Below are 18095 nucleotides of genomic sequence, written 5' to 3' on the forward strand. Positions count from 1 at the left end.
GATTTGTTTTAAATTTACTACACTGTAGTTTCATCGCATGCCCCCTAGTCCTAGTATTTTTGGAAATGAACAGACGCTTCACATCCACCTGTTCCACTCCACTCATTATTTTATATACCTCTATCATGTCTCCCCTCAGCCGTCTCTTCTCCAAGCTGAAAAGCCCTATCCTCCTAGTCTTTCTTCATAGGGAATAATGCAAGGGAAACCTTAACTACTGATATTCAAGACATGTTTATATAAATCCATTGTTAGAAATATGTCATTTCTGTTACAATGTTATAATTATGACTTGCTACTTTATGAATTTAACTTTTTGTTGTATGTTCCACCTATTTATGTTATTCTTTATATACTAAATTTATGTTACTGTAAGTGAACTGAAATGTTTTTGTAATGCACCTAGAACTTATAGGTTAAGTGGAATATAGAAGTCCATTTTAAATTAAATGCGCTGACAATGAAGTCAAGTTGCTTATTTTTAACAGGGGTTTCTCCATAACAAGATAAATTAGACACGCAAGTGAATAACACCATCTAATGGAGTAGTTCTCTTAAGAATTCAGAATTAGTAAAAAAAAAAAAAAAAAGGTTAATACCTCAGTTTGTGTGTAGCTTAGAAGAAAACTGTTTGGACAATGGGTGAGCCTGGGTGTCTCATGTATCTCCTGCTGCCTATAGAGAACTTCCATTAGAGGTAAGCAACCTCACTTTCTCTTTGATATACAAGATGAATCAGCCATATGAATGGGGTCTCCCCAGCACGGGGTTACTCTGTATTACCTCAATAGTGTGGCAGTACTGATTCATTCTTCTTGTTTGTTTGAGTATCTTGTGATTTTGTTTGGAAAGGCTGATGTTGTTTTGCAAATACATTTCTTAACATTGTTTGACAAAAGCTCTGTCTCTCCTGGATACATGTTCCAAACAGTAAAGCGAAGATATTTACCTGTAGCAGGTATTCTCCGAGGACAGCAGGCTGATTATTCTCACATGTGGGTCGACATCTGCATCGGCCCGGGAATCGGCATTTTTCCAATCCGCCGCGTGAGCAAATACCTCAGTTAAGTCCAAAAGCATAACAAATAACAACTCCAAAGAGGAGGTGGGAGGGTTTGTGAGAATAATCAGCCTGCTGTTTACGGAGAATACCTGCTGCAGGTAAGTATCTTCGCATTTCTCCAAGGACAAGCATGCTGGGGTATCCCTGGCATCCAGGCTCACTCAAAACAATAAACATTGGTCAATAGGGCCTCGCAACGGCAAACACATAATGAAGATTGACCTGAAACTATATACAGCTAGCTGAGAGAGCAGCCTGGAACAGAATAAAATGAGCCGAGGGGGTGGAGTTGGATTCTAAACCCCGAAACAGATTCTGCAGCACTGACTGCCCAAACCGACTGTGCAGGCAGCAGTGAGATGTGAATGTGTGGACTGATGACCACGTTGCAGCCTTGCAAATCTCTTCAATAGAGGCTAACTTTAAGTGAACCACTTACGGAGCCATGGCTCTGGCATTATGAGCCGTGACATGGCCCTCCAGAGTCAGCCCAGCTTGGGCATAAGTGAATGAAATGCAATCTGCTAGCCAATAGGAGATTGTGCCTTTTCCGATGGCAACTCCCCTCCTGTTGGGATCAAACACAACAAACATTTGGGCGGACTGTCTGAAGGGCTTCATCCGCTCCATGTAAAAGGCCAATGCTCTCTTGCAGTCCAAGGTGTGCAAGCTGCTTTCGCCAGGGTGGGCAATGAGGACAAGGAAAAAATGTTGACAAGAAAATTGACTGGTTCAGATAGAACTCTGACACCACCTTCGGCAGGAACTTAGGGTGCATGCGGAGGACTACTCTGTTGTGATGAAACTTAGCATAAGTTGCATCCACTACTAAGGCTTGAAGCTCACTGACCCTACGAGCTGAAGTAACAGCCACCAAGAAAATGACCTTTCAGGTCAAGCACTTCAGATGGCAGGAATTCAGTGCCGTCAAAGGAGCTTTCATCTGCTGGGTGAGAATGACGTTGAGATTCCATGACACTGGTGGAGGTTTGACAAGGGGCTTTGACAAAAGCAAACCTCTCATGAAGCGAACAACTAAAAAGCTGTCCAGAGTCAGGCTTACCCTCTACATGTCGATGATAAGCACTAATTTATTTATTATTTATTTATTGCATTTGTATTCCACATTTTCCCACCTTTTTGCGGGCTCAGTGTGGCTTACAATAAGATATGGAATAGTAGAAATACATTTGTAACAACTTGGATATGGAATACATTGTGCAGAGTTATGCGAGACATTCGAATATCATTAGGAATATAACAATGGGACATCAACATAGAAACATTGGGAGGAGACAGTGGGACAATTGATTACGGGATGAGGGATCTGAAGTGGATGTATGTTGCATTGATGAACAGTGAGTATGGACTCTATGTATTTGGTTCTTTCCGTAAGTTTGTTCAAACAGGTAAGTCTTCAGTAGTTTTCGGAAGGAAGCTTGTTCGTTAATCATTCTTAGGTTGCGCCGGTAGTGTATTCCAAGCCTGCGTGCTCATGTGGGAAAGGTTGACGTGTGTAGCGTCTTGTATTTCAGGCCCTTGCAAGTGGGGAAGTGGAGGTTGAGGTATGTTCGGGATGACCTTTTAGCGTTTCTGGGTGGTAGGTCTATTAAATCAGACATGTACGCTGGGGCTTCGCCGTAGATGATCTTATGGACTAGTGTGCAAATTTTAAAAGTAACGCGTTCCTTAAGTGGAAGCCAATGTAATTTCTCTCGTAGTGGTTTCGCCCTTTCGTATCTTGGTTTTCCGAGGATGAGCCTGGCTGCTGTGTTCTGGGCTGTTTGAAGTTTCTTCATTATTTGCTCTTTGCAGCCCGCGTATAGTGAGTTGCAGTAATCCAGGTGGCTGAGGACGAGGGATTGCACTGAGGTGAACCCTTACGGAGTTGGTCTTGAGACCACACTCTGACAAGTGTAGAAGGTATTCAAGCAGGGTCTGTAGGACAAGAAAGAGGATCTAAGGCCTTGCTGTCACGCCAGATGGCAAACTTCCTCCATTTGAAATGTAACACCTCTTCGTGGAATCTTTCCTAGAAGCAAGCAAGACTCGGGAGACGCCCTCTCAAAGACCCAAGGAGGCGAATTCTAAGGTCTCAACATCCAGGCCGTGAGCTAGAAACTGAAGGCTGGGATGTAGAAGTGACCCCTTGTTCTGAGTGATGAGAGTTGGAAAACACTCCAATCGCCATGGTTCTTAGGAGGACAGAAGAAAAGAGAACAAAATCTGACGCAGTCAGAAGGGTGCAATCAGGATCATGGTTTCACGGTCTTGCTTGATTTTCAGCAAAGTCTTCCCTACTAGAGGTATTGGAGGATACGCATACAGAATGCCTGTTCTGCAATGAAGGAGAAAGGCATCTGACACTAGTCTGCGGTGGGCCTGAAGCCTGGAACAGAACTGAGGGACCTGTGATTGATCTGAGTGGTAAAAAGATCCACCAAAGAGGTGACCACACACTCGGAAATCTTGTGGGCAACACCCATGTTCAGCAACCACTCGTGAGGTTGCATTACCCTGCTCAGTCTTGTCGGCCAGACTGTTATTTACACCTGCCAGATAAGTGGCTTGGAGAAAACATGCCGTGACGGCATGCCCAAAGCCACATCTGAACAGCTTGCTGACACAGAGGGCGAAATCAAGTGTCCCCCTGCTTGTTGGTGTAGTACATCGCAACCTGATTGCAGTGGCATAGCCAGACCTGAGATTTTGGGTGGGCCCAGAGCTAATAATGGGTGAGCACGTCCATTCAGCGCTGCTACCGCGTAGGATGGATGATGGAAGGGAAACTATGATGCGCTGCCTGCGCGGCCCTGCAAGTGCACTGCAAGCAGCAATCATTCGGGAAGGTAGGCGCCGGCGGGCAGGCTGATGTTGTCTGAGCCTGCCCTTGAGACCTGAGCGGGTGCCCAGCTGGCGGCTTGCGCGACTTGTACGCTAGGGCCTAGGCTGCTGCTGCTGCACTGCAGACTACAGTGTGTACGCTTGGGTGGTGGTGGGCGGGCGGGCCTGAGATCGAAATCGGGCTGGATTCTGTCGAGCCTGATAGCTGAGCGCTACAGCGGGTGCGCTGTTTGGGTGGCATCCCTGCCGTCATGCTGCTGCAATGTGTGTGCGTTTGGTGTGGGCGGGCCTGGGCCGAAATTGGCTACGCCCCTGCCTGATTGTCTGTTTGAATCAAGATGATTTGGTTGGATAGCCGATCTTTGAAAGCCTTTAGAGCATTCCAGATTGCTCGTAATTCCAAGATGTTGATCTGAGACCTGTTTCCTGGTAGGTCCAGGCTCCTTGAGTGTGAAGCCCATCTAAATGCGCCCTCACCCTAGGAGGGATGCATCCGTCGTCAGCACTTTTTGTGCCGAGGAATTTGGAATGGTCGTCCCATGGTCAATTTGGACCGGATTTGAAGAGAATTTCGAAAATTGGTGGACAATGGATCACATCTTCCAGATCCCCTGCAGCTTGATACCATTGGAAGCTAGGGTCCACTGAGCTGATCTCATATGTAGACGTGCCATGGGAGTTACATGAACTGTAGAGGCCAGGTGGGCCCAAAAGCCTCAACATCTGCCGAGCTGTGATTCTGCTGAGACGCTCGAACTGTGGACACAAGGGACAGGAGAAAACTGATCGTCGAAATAAGGAACACATGCACTCCCAGTCTGTGTAGCGACGACTGCGACTACTGCTAGGCACTTTGTAAACACTCTGGGTGCAGACGCCGGACGTACTGAAATGCTATGTTCCCAGCCGAAATCGAAGATACTTCCTCTGAGTTGGAAGTATCAAGATGTGAGTGAACGCATCCTTTAAGTCCAGAGAGCATAGCCAATCATTCTCCTAAATCATAGGGTGCCCAGGGAAACCATCCTCAACTTTTCATGGACTAGAAATTTGTTCAGGACCCTTAGGTCTAGGATGGGATGCATCCCCCCCCCCTGTTTTCTTTTGCACAAGGAAGTACCTGGAATAGAATCCCAGCCCTTCTTCCCCTGGTGGAATGGGTTTTGACGCATGGGCCTTTAGAAGGGTGGAGACATGACATCCTATAGTATATCTCCTATCAAACTGAGCTCTCTTTTTCATCAAGCTCTGCCATTTCCTCCCCTCACCCTCCCCACTGACAGTTTGAACTTCGTGGGTGTGGCTTGGATCTCTTTCAGGGAGAGAAAACTAACAACTTATAGCAGCAGCTTCAGAGAGCATTTTCCATCTCACAGATAGGCTGCAGAGAATACCTTCTCCTGCTTCCACCCCCCCTACCCCTCTACCCACCCACCCCTAGAGTGACATGTCTTATATAACCTCCCTATCAACCCACTCATTACTTTACCTCACCCATTCTATTCTTCTATCACCTTCTCCCACTACTCCAACCAGAGTTACACCTAATCACACTGACCACCCTTCAACATCTTCGTCCTTCTGTGACTGTTCTCTTGTGCTTGACTGCTTAAATATTTTAAATTTAAATGCTTTACTTTTTGTCTATTAGATTGTAAGCTCTTTGAGCAGGGACTGTCTTTCTTCTGTGTTTGTACAGCGCTGCGTACACTTTGTAGCGCTCTAGAAATGTTAAATAGTAGTAGTAGTAGTAGTGGAGAGTTCCTCTGCAAGTACCTGCCTGTGCTGGGAGCTGTAAGAATGAGCTCCCGGTGGGCAATTGGAGGTGTGGATTCAAGATTGAGGCTGTATCCTAACCGGACTATTTGAAGAACCCACTGCTTGGAGGTTATTAGAGGCCACCATTGGTGAAAAAACATTAATCTCCCTCCAGCCGGCAAGTCGTCCAGTACGGACACTTTTATTGCGGCTATGCTTAACTATAGCAAGTCAAAAGCTCGTCCCTTGCTTTTGCTGGGGAGCAGCAGGGGCCTTAGGCTCTGTTGACGAGAATGAGCGCATAGGGGTGAGCCTGACTAGGCTGTCGAGAAGCTGGAGTGTACCTATGCCTAGCATAGGAATAGGGGAGCACTCCTCTTCCCCCAAAAAACCTTCTAGATGCAGCAGAAAACGCCTGGCAGGAGAGAGAATCCATAGCATCATTATGCTTCTTGATCCTGTCAACAAGATCCTCTACTTTTTTCACCAAAAAGGTTGTCTCCCCAGCAAGATACATCCGCAAAACGCTGCTGGACTGAATGATCCAGGTCCGAGACATGCAGCCATGAGAGTCTGCGCATCACTATACCTTGAGCAGCAATTCTGGATGCCACATCAAAAGAGTTGTAAGCGCCCCTGGTCAGGAATTTTCGACACGCCTTCTGCTACCTGACCACCTGGCGAAAAGGCTCGGCCTGCTCTGGAGGGAGGGCATCAACCAAGCTAGACAGCTGCCTCACCGAGTTCCACAAGTGGACGCTTGTGAAGAGCTGGTAGGACTGGATATGGGAAGCGAACATAGCAGCCCGATACGTCTTTCTCCCAAAAGAATCCAAGGTCCTAGCTTCTCTGCCTGGGGGCGCCGAGGCACAGTCTCTAGTACTCTTGGCTCTTTTGAGGGCGGAGTCCACCACCATAGAATTGTGGGGTAACTGAGACCTCATCAACCCAGGTTCACCGTGGATCCGATACTGGGAATCAGCTTTCTTCTGGAACACGGGGCCAGAGGGGATGCCCAGTTCCGCATAAGGACTTCCTTCAGTACCTTATGTAGAGGAGTTGTCACAGCCTCCTTAGGTGGAGAATGATAGTCCAGGACCTTCGAGCATCTGAGCCCTGGGCTCATCCTCAACCTACAAAGGGAATGGAATAGCCGTAGCCATTTCCTGGAAAAAAAGATGTAAAGGAAAGACTCTCAGGAGACAGTCTCCTTTCAGGTGGAGGGGAAGGTTCAGAGGGAATCCCATACGACTCATCAGAAGAAAAGTATCTGGGATTTCCCTCCGACTCCCACGAATGCTCCTCTTCAGTATTGGATAATACCTCTCTTAGGGAACTCCGAGACTGAGCCTGTCTCGACGCCGAGAATCAACGTCCTCGATGGCGATGTCGAGAGGCCGACGCCTGCATGGACTGCGGCAAAGCTTCCTCCACCGACGTTGAAGGGGAGTCGACCTGGGTGGCAGCCGACACTGGTGCTGCAAGCGGCACCGAGGATGGGGACCTCACCACAGACAAAGGGGGCCAGATGCTGCTGCAGCAGATGGTACAGAAGGCACAAGCACCCCCAACACACGAAGCAGAGTGGCGCAGCAGTCCTTCCAGAAGCTCTGGAAGCAGGGCCCGGACATGCTCGTTGAGAGCCGCCATCGGAGAAGGCTGCGGGGTGGTGGTTTAGCCGGTGGCAGAATCTGCTGAGTCTCAGGTGCAGGTACCGGGCTGCTGAGAGACCGGCGCATACGGCACCTCCTGTATGGAGGGGGAGCGGTCCTCTTGGTGCCCCGGAGCTCCCGGCACCGTGTGTCAAAGGGATCGGTGATGGTGCTTATTCGCCTTTGCTCAATGCCCATCACCGAGACTCCTCGGTGCCAACAAGGACGATGTGGAATCCTCACGTCTTCTCGGGGTCAGGTCCGATGATAGTCGGTCCCGGGGAGGGGCCTGTATAGCAGAAGGCCTCGAGACAGGTGGAGACCCACTCAATGCCTCACTGCTCCCAGCGTGTCATGGCCTCTCAGCAGCCATTACCTCTGCTCCTGACGTTGATGCATCCCTCGTCTACGCCGACTCCATCGATCTCAGTACCGATGCTGAAGGACCGGATTGAGTCCCCAAAAGTTTCTCTCGTTGGGCTTCTCGAGCTACTTGGGTCCTTTCTTCATACAAAGACACAGATGACAAGCAGCTGGGCTGTGGTCGGGACCAAGGCACTGGATACACTAGGAGTGGGTATTGGTACCTGAGATGGTCTGGTTCCATCGAGAACAACATTTGAAGCCGCTGGGTGTCCTCGATGGCATGGAAGGAAAAACGGCCTTGGTGAAATTAAAAGACTCGATTGTGCCAAAATAAAAGGGGCACAAAAAGGGGAAGAAACCCGACTAAGTGGCCTAAAAAATGGCCGTGTCGAAAAAGAAAAAACTTTTACTTTGGAAAAAGTTAGTAAGGATAAATAAAAGGGATCCTAAGACTTAAAAAAAAAAAAAAAGACAAAGAAGAAAAAACTAATGCGTAAACGCGAAAATCAGTTAAAAGAGAGAAGACTCTTTCCCGGGCCAAATGAGGAGCACAGAAAAAACCCTGCTGCACCTCGTCGCAGAAAAAAGAAAACTGAGGTACACGCTTGCACGGTGGGCAGAAAGTTCGTGCATGCACGCCAGAAGACTCTAGCAAAACTTTTTTGTTTTTGCTATTGCAAAATGCCGATTCCCGGGCTGATGCCGACATCAACCCACGTGTGAGAATAAGCAGCCTGCTTGTCCTCGGAGAACTTATTTATCCAGGTGACCACAGAGCTGGAGAATGGAAAATATTAGCCCGAGAGTGACTCAGGTTCAATGTGGCTTACATAACCAACATATTATAACAAATATCATAAAAACTACAATAGTTGCAATGCATAAAGTCTATAAAATAGATGGAATATAAGGGAATTTTGTGGAATGAGTATTTATTTATTTAGAACATTTATACCCCACATATTCCCAACATAGCAGGCTCTATGTGGCTAACAATATTTAAAGAAAGAACATCAAACAAAGGCAAGGATGAAACAGAGAAGAAGGAACATCTTGGCGGGGGGGGGGGGGGGGGGGGGGGGGAACAAAAGGGGAAACAAATGAGGGACAGTAGGAAGTTAAGTAACAGCGGAGTAAGTTTATCACACAGATAAGTCTTGAGGAGTTTCTTGAACAGAGTGTGGTCGGTAGTCTCTTTTAATGCTGATGGCAGAGCATTCCAGTAACGAGGACTCACAAAGCAAAAAGAGGAGGCAAAGAGCAATTTGTACCTTAGATTCTTGCAGTTAGGATAGTGGAGATTAAGATAAGTACGGGACGGCTTCTTGGAATTTTCTGGGAGGGAGGTCAATCAGGCTGAACAAATAAACTGGAGCATCCCGTATACGATCTTGTGGGTTAGCGTACAGATTCTGAATTCGATACGCTCTTTTATGGGGAGCCAGTGAGCTTCTCTCTTAGAGGTTTTGCTGCTTCAAACCAAGATTTACCAAATCGTAATCTCGCCACCATGTTTTGCGCCGTCTGGAGCTTCTTTAGGGTTTGTTCTTTGCATCCGGTTTGTAAATTCCATTGCAGTAGTCGAAATGGATCAATACTAGAGAGTGGATTAGAGTCCAGAATAGGTCAAACGGAGGGAACTGCTTGATACGTTTTAGTGACTGCATGGAGAGAACATTCTTTTCATAATACCTGAAACCTGAAGATCGAGGGTCAGGTGCGAATCCTGAATGACACCAAGGAGCTTCAAATTATCTGCAATAGGGATGGAGTAGTTCAGCGTAGAAATTGTGCCTGGGAGAGATCTATTGAACTGGGAGAAGAAAATGATGCATGGGTTTTTTCCTATTTAGCTTGAACTAAAATGCGTTCACCCAATTGGCCATGATGGCAAAACTGTTCTGTATTGCATCAGAGACTTCAGTTTAAAGAAGATCGTAAGGGAATGTAGATAGTACATCATCGAATATATGTACGGGTGCAGGCCATGGTTGGGAGGGGGCCATAGCAAGGGAGACATCATAATATTAAATAGGGTGGTGACAGGGGGGAGCCCTGAGGAACTCCACAGTGGGATCTCCAAGGTGGTGAAACAGAGAAATGGACTTGACCTGATATTGATATTAGTATTGATTAGTGAAGTTTTCAAAAGTTATCAAAAGGAAACCATAACTTCTGAAAGTAGTAAAGGCAATGAGATTTCACTGCAGCTGAATGGCTGCACAGCGGATGGCACAGAGATGATTCCACCACTCGTGTACATTAAGGTTGTTGTTATTTTTCCAGTGAAGTACAATGATATGAGAGGCCAATGCCATCACTATTTCAAAGAGTTTGCGAAATGGATCTGGAATAGAAAGTTCCAGGGAAACACAGCGAAGATGATAATTTTGTAGGATACATGATATTTAGAGTCTATTGAGATAATTTTGGATATTCTTTACCATATCTCCAACTAGTAAAAGTTGACATTAGGGCAATGGAAAAGTAAATGACAGAACCATCTGGAGACAGGCAGGACCAAAATAGGTAGGGGGAAGGTGACTGCAGGTGACTTGAGTTATTTTAGCTGGAGTCCAGTAGGCATTGTAGATGATAAAACAAAAAAAAAGGAGGACTGCGAGATTCCAGCAGTGGTTGAACGATTCATTTTGGACCAAAACAGCTTCCAATTCACAGCGTCCATGACAAATCAAGTGGGATTCCCTGGCATTTCTATCATTTTACAGGGGTTTGTTAAACATTCATGAAACTGTTTATAGATTCTGGATGCCCTTTTATACCCATGCAAATCAGCTGTCAAAAGAGGAGAGATCAGATTTGGAAAGGAATACAGAGGTTGTGGTAAGGAAGGAGGACAAACGCTCATTGAGTTGTGACCATGAGTGACGTTAATCAAGGGTAAGTCATGTAATGAATTCAGGACTTCCAGGTTATTGAAGTGCATTGAGAGAATTGAGACAAGGATAATATGCCAAACTCACACCAAGTAGGCCAGTAAGAAAGGACTCAATTTTGATATGGGAGTTAAACCAGAGAGAAGTAACTTGGGAAGCGAGATTGGCAAAAGGTTTGAGGGTACTGCTGCATTCTGAAAAACTAAAAACTGAATACAATTCCATACTTTCCAAAGAAGCCCTTTCCTGTATACACTCCCTAAAACCCAAATAATTTGCAGAGATAACAAATTCAGCTATATGCTAGCCCCAATACTTAAAATCCAAAGTAACAGTCCAGAGTCGCTCAAACTATGGATCCCACTGGCTCTATATACACCCTAGACTCCGCAACTGCACAGCAATTCCAAAACTTTATTTAAAAAAAGGATAGACCTGCCTTTTCAGAATTTACAAATTCAATTTCCCCTCCTTAAAATACCACCTCGTCTCCTTACCATGATAGAGAACAACATTACAGAATCAGAAATCATATCGGATTAAGGATCTACCAACAGGTAAAACCCCTGGAAATGATGGATTCAATGGTGAATTTTACTTAGGATTTTCAGAAACTTAGTTCCAAATTATCATAATTCTTTTATCTATTGCTTCATGACTCCTCCCCAAAGGGATATTATTTAGGATCCAACATAGTGGTCATTCCTAAACTTGATAAAGATCACATCAGTCGAAAATTATAGGCTCATCTCCTTCATTACCAAAAGTCTTGAAAGCCACGTACGACCACCTAAACTTCCGGAAAAATCTAAAAACCAACCTATTTAAAAAGGCATACCCTAACCAATCCATCATAAATGCCTGATCTCTACAATATGACAAACTAAGTACGTAATGGACATAACACAACTCTTCCGTTGTACGATTCCCTAATGTGGCTGTACCACATGAACTTATCTTACCACAACATCACTTTGTATTTGTTCATACCGGAGTCTGCAAACGCCTCTCCGGTACTATGTAAGCCACATTGAGCATACAAATAGGTGGGAAAATGTGGGATACAATGTAACAAAATAAATAAATAAATTATTAATATCGACAATAAAATCTATGCCAAAATCCTGGCCCTTCCAAAAGGTATACCCCTCCTTATCCACAAAACAACTCTTTTCAAATGACTTAATATCAATCATTGGCCAAAACCTCCACTTGGTAAATTTTCTCACTTGTTCACTTCAATCACATTAATAAACTTATTACTTAAACAAATGTTCCATATTATTGATTTTTTCTTTTTCATCACATTTCTTCAATCTTCAAACATGTATTACAACAAGAAACAAGGGAACACTTATCTCTTCATTATCGAAGAAAATGTCCCTTATAGGGAAATTTATCCTCATAATGAATCACACAGAACCTACAACAGATATCCTTTCATACCTGCGGTGTGGAGAGGTTCCAATCTTTAATAAGGTTATAAGCTTCTTGGATATCATCTAGAACACAAGGAAATGAAGAATTTGAATATAAGACAAACTGTATTCAACCAGTGAACTGTGAATAAAAGGTGAAAACAGGAAAAAAATATTTATGTCACAAAGCTGAAATGGAGGAAATTATCACACTGCATGTTTCAAAACAACTCCATGGTACATTTCCACCCATGGACTTTCCCCACATTTCAAGGTAAAAGTACATACATACTTTTGCTTTGAAACTTGCCACAGATGCAAAATGTTCACCTGCCCTTTCCTTTCTCATGAAAAAAAAAAGTGAAATTTAAACTTGCCTGTTATTTCCTTTCCTTGAGTCCTGCAAGACCAGCCCAAACAAGTGGGTTATGTTCCCTTCCAGACGATGAAGAGAGAGAGAGAGAAAAAAAAAAAGAAGTTTATAGCTAGCTTCACTCCCCTTATAAGGGAATTGTGCTGCCTTCCGCTCTTCAAAGCTAAGAACTCAGGAAAAAGATTGGTTTTGGGATTTTAGAAGCTTGGACAAAACCAAAGCTGATGCAACAAAAACATCTCTCCTTTTCCAATATCTCAGAGAGATAAGATACAACTCAAAACAAAGGGTAAATTAACAACATTAACTCCAGATTGGCAAAAATGCATGTTTTTATTCCTGACTGCCAGGGTAGGTTCTGGGCTGGTCTGGAAGGACTCAAACAAAGAAAATTAACAGGCAAGTTTAAATTTTACTTTACTTATTGTCCATATGCCAGACTAGTGCAGACATGTGAGAAGTACTAAGGCTCCACAAAGACTGAGCAGGAGGAAAGCACAACAGCTCTCGGGACTCTTGTGCCCAAGATGGAGACTCTCCCAGCCTGGATATCCAAGCTTAAGTGCTTAGGGTGAGAATGCAATGGAGACATAGATCTCTGTCCTACCATTATCACCTGGAAAGAGATTTCAACTCTGCCATAAGAACTCCTATGCCTCCTCAAAAGGCCCATCGGCCCTCTGATACTTCTTGCTGGTATGGCTTGAGGTAGATACCCTCATCTCCATAGATCATTGTGCTATTTTGGGATCCATCCATCCATAGCCAAAGAAGCCTATCCAAATTTGGAAGGGCCTGGGTCTCTGTCTTCACCTGAACTTTCTCACAGTTGGTAGGAAAGGCTTAATTCAGGCAAAAGAGTTTATACTACCCTTCAAAGGCAACTTACAGAGTGGGTATCTTATGAGACCAAGGTGGAAGGGAGGTCTGAGCCAACAGGATGAAGCTCAGATTCCAAGAGAAGACCACCCAAAGCATACTCTCATGTACTTTTCTCTCTTGAGAAAAGCACCACGTTTGACAGAGTAGCTAGGAGGCTCCTTCATCCATAATCCTTGAATCAAACCAAAAGTGGACTCTCATCTAGAAGTGGATATGGCCCCAACCAGTCTCCTCTGGAGAATGAACCAATTTGAACAAATGATCTTCGAGGGGAAACACTGCCTCCTCTGTAAAGCTGAACCTATAGAAACTCAAACTCTAACCTAAGCCCAATATGAGGACCCCTCTGTCACCAGATAAAGATTTCAAATATCAACATGGAGAAAAATCCCTATGAAGACTGAGCCTCTTAATGCAAAGACCATAAGACAGAATGGAAATAAGTCTTCAAAGAAACAGGTCTCTGTGGGAAATGTGAAAGTGACCTCAATCTTGTATCCCCCTCTTCTGTTTGAAGAACTTGCTTCTCTGGGTGTTTTACCAGGTTGACTCCAGAAGAGCCTCATATGACTTCTAGTAGGACAAAGGATGCTTCGCCAGCTCTCAAATTTCTGGTGTCAGTATGTGGCTAGGTTATAGAGGAGCAAAGCTTTATCGAAGCCCTAACTTACCCCAGTAGCTGAGGGCTAGAAAGGCTTCTTAGCATGTTCCCATCAGCTCATGGGTTGTATAGACAGATGTCTCCTGGATTGACTTACACCAGACTTGCATCCAAGACTACCAACGTACAGATAGCTGACTCTCCCTGGCTTACTTAAGGCCATGTTGTCCTCCCCCACCAGATCCACTATCTCACTAGCTGTCCTGGACAAGGACTGCCCCTTAACCCAGAAGGTTGCAATTGAGAAAGAATGAACTAGGAGGGCATTCTCAGCTCCACTCCCCTCAGGAAAAACCTGTGGAGAGATATTCACTCATGAGCTTTGGACCTCTTCGAGAGAGGATGGGCACTGTGACAAAAAAAAGTAGAGAAAATATGGGAGATGCATGTGTGTCTTGTGCCCAAGATACTATATCCACAGCCACTGATCTGAAGGTCAGAGTCCACAGAATGACTATACTTTGGGAAGACATGGAAAAAGGAGGTCTGAAAACCCAGGAGTAAGACTCAAAAAGAGTACAAAACCTCTATTTCTCATGGAGACAAAGGATCTCAATATACTCCACAGATGAGGAAGGTGCATAAATAACTCCTTCCAAAATCCACAAACCATCTTTGTTATTTTATCATAAAACCCCCCACAAATGTGGTCAACAATTCTTCTGTTCTCACATTGCCCTGTGTAGCAAATTAACAAAATAAAGGAGGGCCTAGAATCCATCCTGCTATCATCCTGTTAGATCAAGAGAACAATATGACAGGAAAGTACATCCAAGAACCAATTTGGTAGTAATCTCTGAAGGGAATATATAAGAGTATCCTAGACAGGCCCAAGACTGTGAACAATCTCTCCTTATCTTTCTCTCCTGCTTAAGTGTCATAAGTGCTTTGGATAGGCAGTACCATGTCTCTGACTCTTTTCTGATAGAGAACAGTGTACAAAACTTGTAATCAGCCAAATGCTGTCACTGTTGCAGAGAGGAACACTCATGAACAGCATCATGAACAGATGGACCTAGTAATGTAGGCCCCTGGTGGTGTAATAAATGCCCAGTACTCAGTCATCCACAACTAGAAGGGGAACTGACCTAAGTAAACCCAACTCTCATCAGCCACTTTCCTGAGAAAAAGAAGGGAGATGCCCTGGTCAGAAACCTCTAAGCCTTTTAAAATTTCCAGAACTTTCCCCAGAAGGAAGTTACCCTTAGACTAGAAGGAAACTATTCAACAAGGTTTAGCCTGCAGAAAGCACTGCTTTGTGGAGGACCTCCTAAGAATTCTGGTTGTAACTCCTGTGGCTCTATTTGCACTAGATCAGAACCAGGACATCTGAAGAAAAAGCTCCTCACAAGAATAGCCTTGAGTCAGACCAATGTCCATCTAGCCCAGTATCCTGCTTCCAACAGTGGCCAATCCAGGTCACAAGTACCTGGTAGAAACCCAAATAGTTGCAACATTACATGCTACCAATCCCAGGGCAAGCAATGGACTTTTCCTCCAGGAAATTTCCAAACATTTTTAAACTCAGACACACTAACCGCTGTTAGCACATCCTCTGGCAACGAGTTCCAGAGCTTAACTATTTGCTGAGTGATAAAAACATTTCCTCCTATTTGTTTTAAAGTATTTCCACATAACTTCATTGCATGTCCCCTAGTCTTGTACTTTTGAAACGGTAAAAATCAATTCACTTTTACCTGTTCTATACCACTCAGGATTTTGTAGACCTTAATCATATCTCCACTCAGCCATCAATTTTCCAAGCTGAAGAGCCTTAACCTCTTTAGCCTTTCTTCATATGAGAAGAGTTCCATTCCCTTTATCATTTTGGTTGCTCTTTGAACCTTTTCTAACTCCGCTATATCTTTTTGTGATAAGGTGACCAGAATTGAATGCAATACTCAAGGTGAGGTCGCAATATAGAGTGACACAGAGGCATTATAGTATTCATGGTTTTATTTTGCATCTTTTTCTTAATAATTCTTAGCATCCTGCTTGTTTTTTGACCGCTGCCGCACACCGGACAGAAGATTTAAGCATATTGTCTACAATGAAACCTAGATCTTTTTCTTGGGTGCTGACTCCCAAGATGGACCCTTGCATCAGGTAACTATGATTTGTTCTTCCCAATATGCATCACTTTGCATTTGTCCACATTAAACTTCATCTGCCATTTGGATGTCCTGTCTTCCAGTTTCCTAAGGTCTTCCTGCAATTTTTCAGTCTGCATGTGTTTTTGCAACTTTGAAACAGTTTGTATCACCTGCAAATTTAATCACCTCACTTGTCGTTCTGATTTCCAGATAATTTATAAATATGTTAAATAGCACCGGTCCCAGACAGATCCCTGCGGCACTCTGCTATTCACACTCCTCCATTGACAAAAATAGCCATTTAACCCTGCCTTCTGTTTTCTGTCATATCTATTTCCAGTCCATAACAGAACATTGCCTCCTATCCCATGGCTTTTTAATTTTCTCAGGAGTCTCGCACAAGGAACTTTGTCAAAAGCTTTCTGAAAATCTAGATACACTACATCAACTGATTCACCTTTATCCACGTTTGTTTATTCCTTCAAACAAATGAAGCAAATTGGTGAAGCAATCACTTACTTCCACTGTGTAAGACACATGTAGTGTGGATCAATTTGGAAGTTGTCTTCCCCCACAGGACAAGCATCCAACCTCTGCACACAAAAAAGGACACACACTAGATATCATAACAAGCAAATTTGAACCGGACTCAACGATCACACTCACCAACACAAGATGGACACCTACATTATGGTCAGACCACCATAAAGCAAATGTCTCTCTCTGCTGGCGAAAAACATACATAAACACAATCAATAAACATGAACGAACAACATACACAACAAGAGGAAAAATAGACCCCACAATATTCTGGCAACAGATCTACCAGAACGAATGGTCACAATTGCTGACACCATCCAATTCCTCCAAGAATGGGACGATGTATGCACAACAACACTAGACAAAATCGCCCCAATCCAAACCAGAACATCGCACAGGAAAAAATCAAATCCGTGGTTCACCGATGAGCTGAAAAAACTTAAAACACAAGTCAGAAAACTAGAACGCACATGGAACAAAAAGAGAGATGAACAAACACTAAACGCCTGGAAATTGCTTCGGAGAAAATACAAATATACCATAAAACAGACTAAAAGACTACATTACAAAACAATAATAGGACCAAACTACAAAGACACACATAAACTCTTCAACCTTGTGAACAAACTGTTAGACACCACACCAGTCACAAACAACGGCAAAGACATACCAGATGTAGACAACCTTGCAAAATACTTCGAGGAGAAAATTATACAATTACGACTCAAAATACCCGCTAGCCCTATTGAATACGCCACAATTCTAGATGGTCTAGATCCAGAAGAAGGAACATATCAAGCAGACAGAACCTGGACCGAATTCGAACTACTATCAGAAGACCTCATCTCTGAAACACTTAAAAGATTTGCCAAATCCCACTGCAAACTAGACATCTGCCCAAATAACCTCATGAAATCTGCTCCTCAACAATTCATAATAGATCTAACGAGACACGTAAACTTCATGCTACAAAACGGACTTTTCCCAAAAGAAAAAGGAAAAATGTTACTCACCCCAATTCCTAAAGACACAAAGAAAAGCACGAGCGAAATAACCAATTACAGACCAGTAGTATCCATACCACTAATAACCAAAATAACTGAAGGAATGGTAACAAAACAACTCACAAACTACCTAAACAAACACTCAATACTGCATGATGCCCAATCAGGATTCCGATCAAATCATAGCACAGAAACGGTCTTAGTCACCCTTATGACCAAATTTAAACAAACAATAGCAACCGGAAACAATATACTCCTCCTACAATTTGACATGTCAAGTGCCTTCGATATGGTTGACCACGGAATCCTATTACACATACTTGAATATTTTGGCATTGGAGGAAATGTCCTGAACTGGTTCAAGGGGTTCCTAACACAGCGTTCGTATCAAGTTACATCAAATTCAACCACATCTAATGCATGGACACCTGAATGTGGAGTACCACAAGGATCACCCCTCTCACCAACCATTTTCAACCTAATGATGATCCCTTTGGCAAAACTCCTATCAAACCATAACCTCAACCCATATATATACGCCGAT

At 44.0% G+C, this 18095-nt stretch overlaps 1 protein-coding gene across 2 annotated transcripts in view; it reads right to left on the reverse strand.

The window, feature by feature from the left end:
* TTC26 (tetratricopeptide repeat domain 26) overlaps window positions 1-18095 on the reverse strand; it is a 391044-nt gene that overhangs the window by 119294 nt on the left and 253655 nt on the right. For both annotated transcript variants that reach the window (XM_030207127.1, XM_030207135.1), the window contains one exon: window positions 12027-12082. In XM_030207127.1, the coding sequence (XP_030062987.1) occupies window positions 12027-12082 (56 nt within the window). The remainder of the gene's footprint in view (window positions 1-12026; window positions 12083-18095) is intronic.

Source organism: Microcaecilia unicolor, chromosome 1 (genome assembly GCF_901765095.1).
Source record: "Microcaecilia unicolor chromosome 1, aMicUni1.1, whole genome shotgun sequence".
NCBI lineage: Eukaryota > Metazoa > Chordata > Amphibia > Gymnophiona > Siphonopidae > Microcaecilia > Microcaecilia unicolor.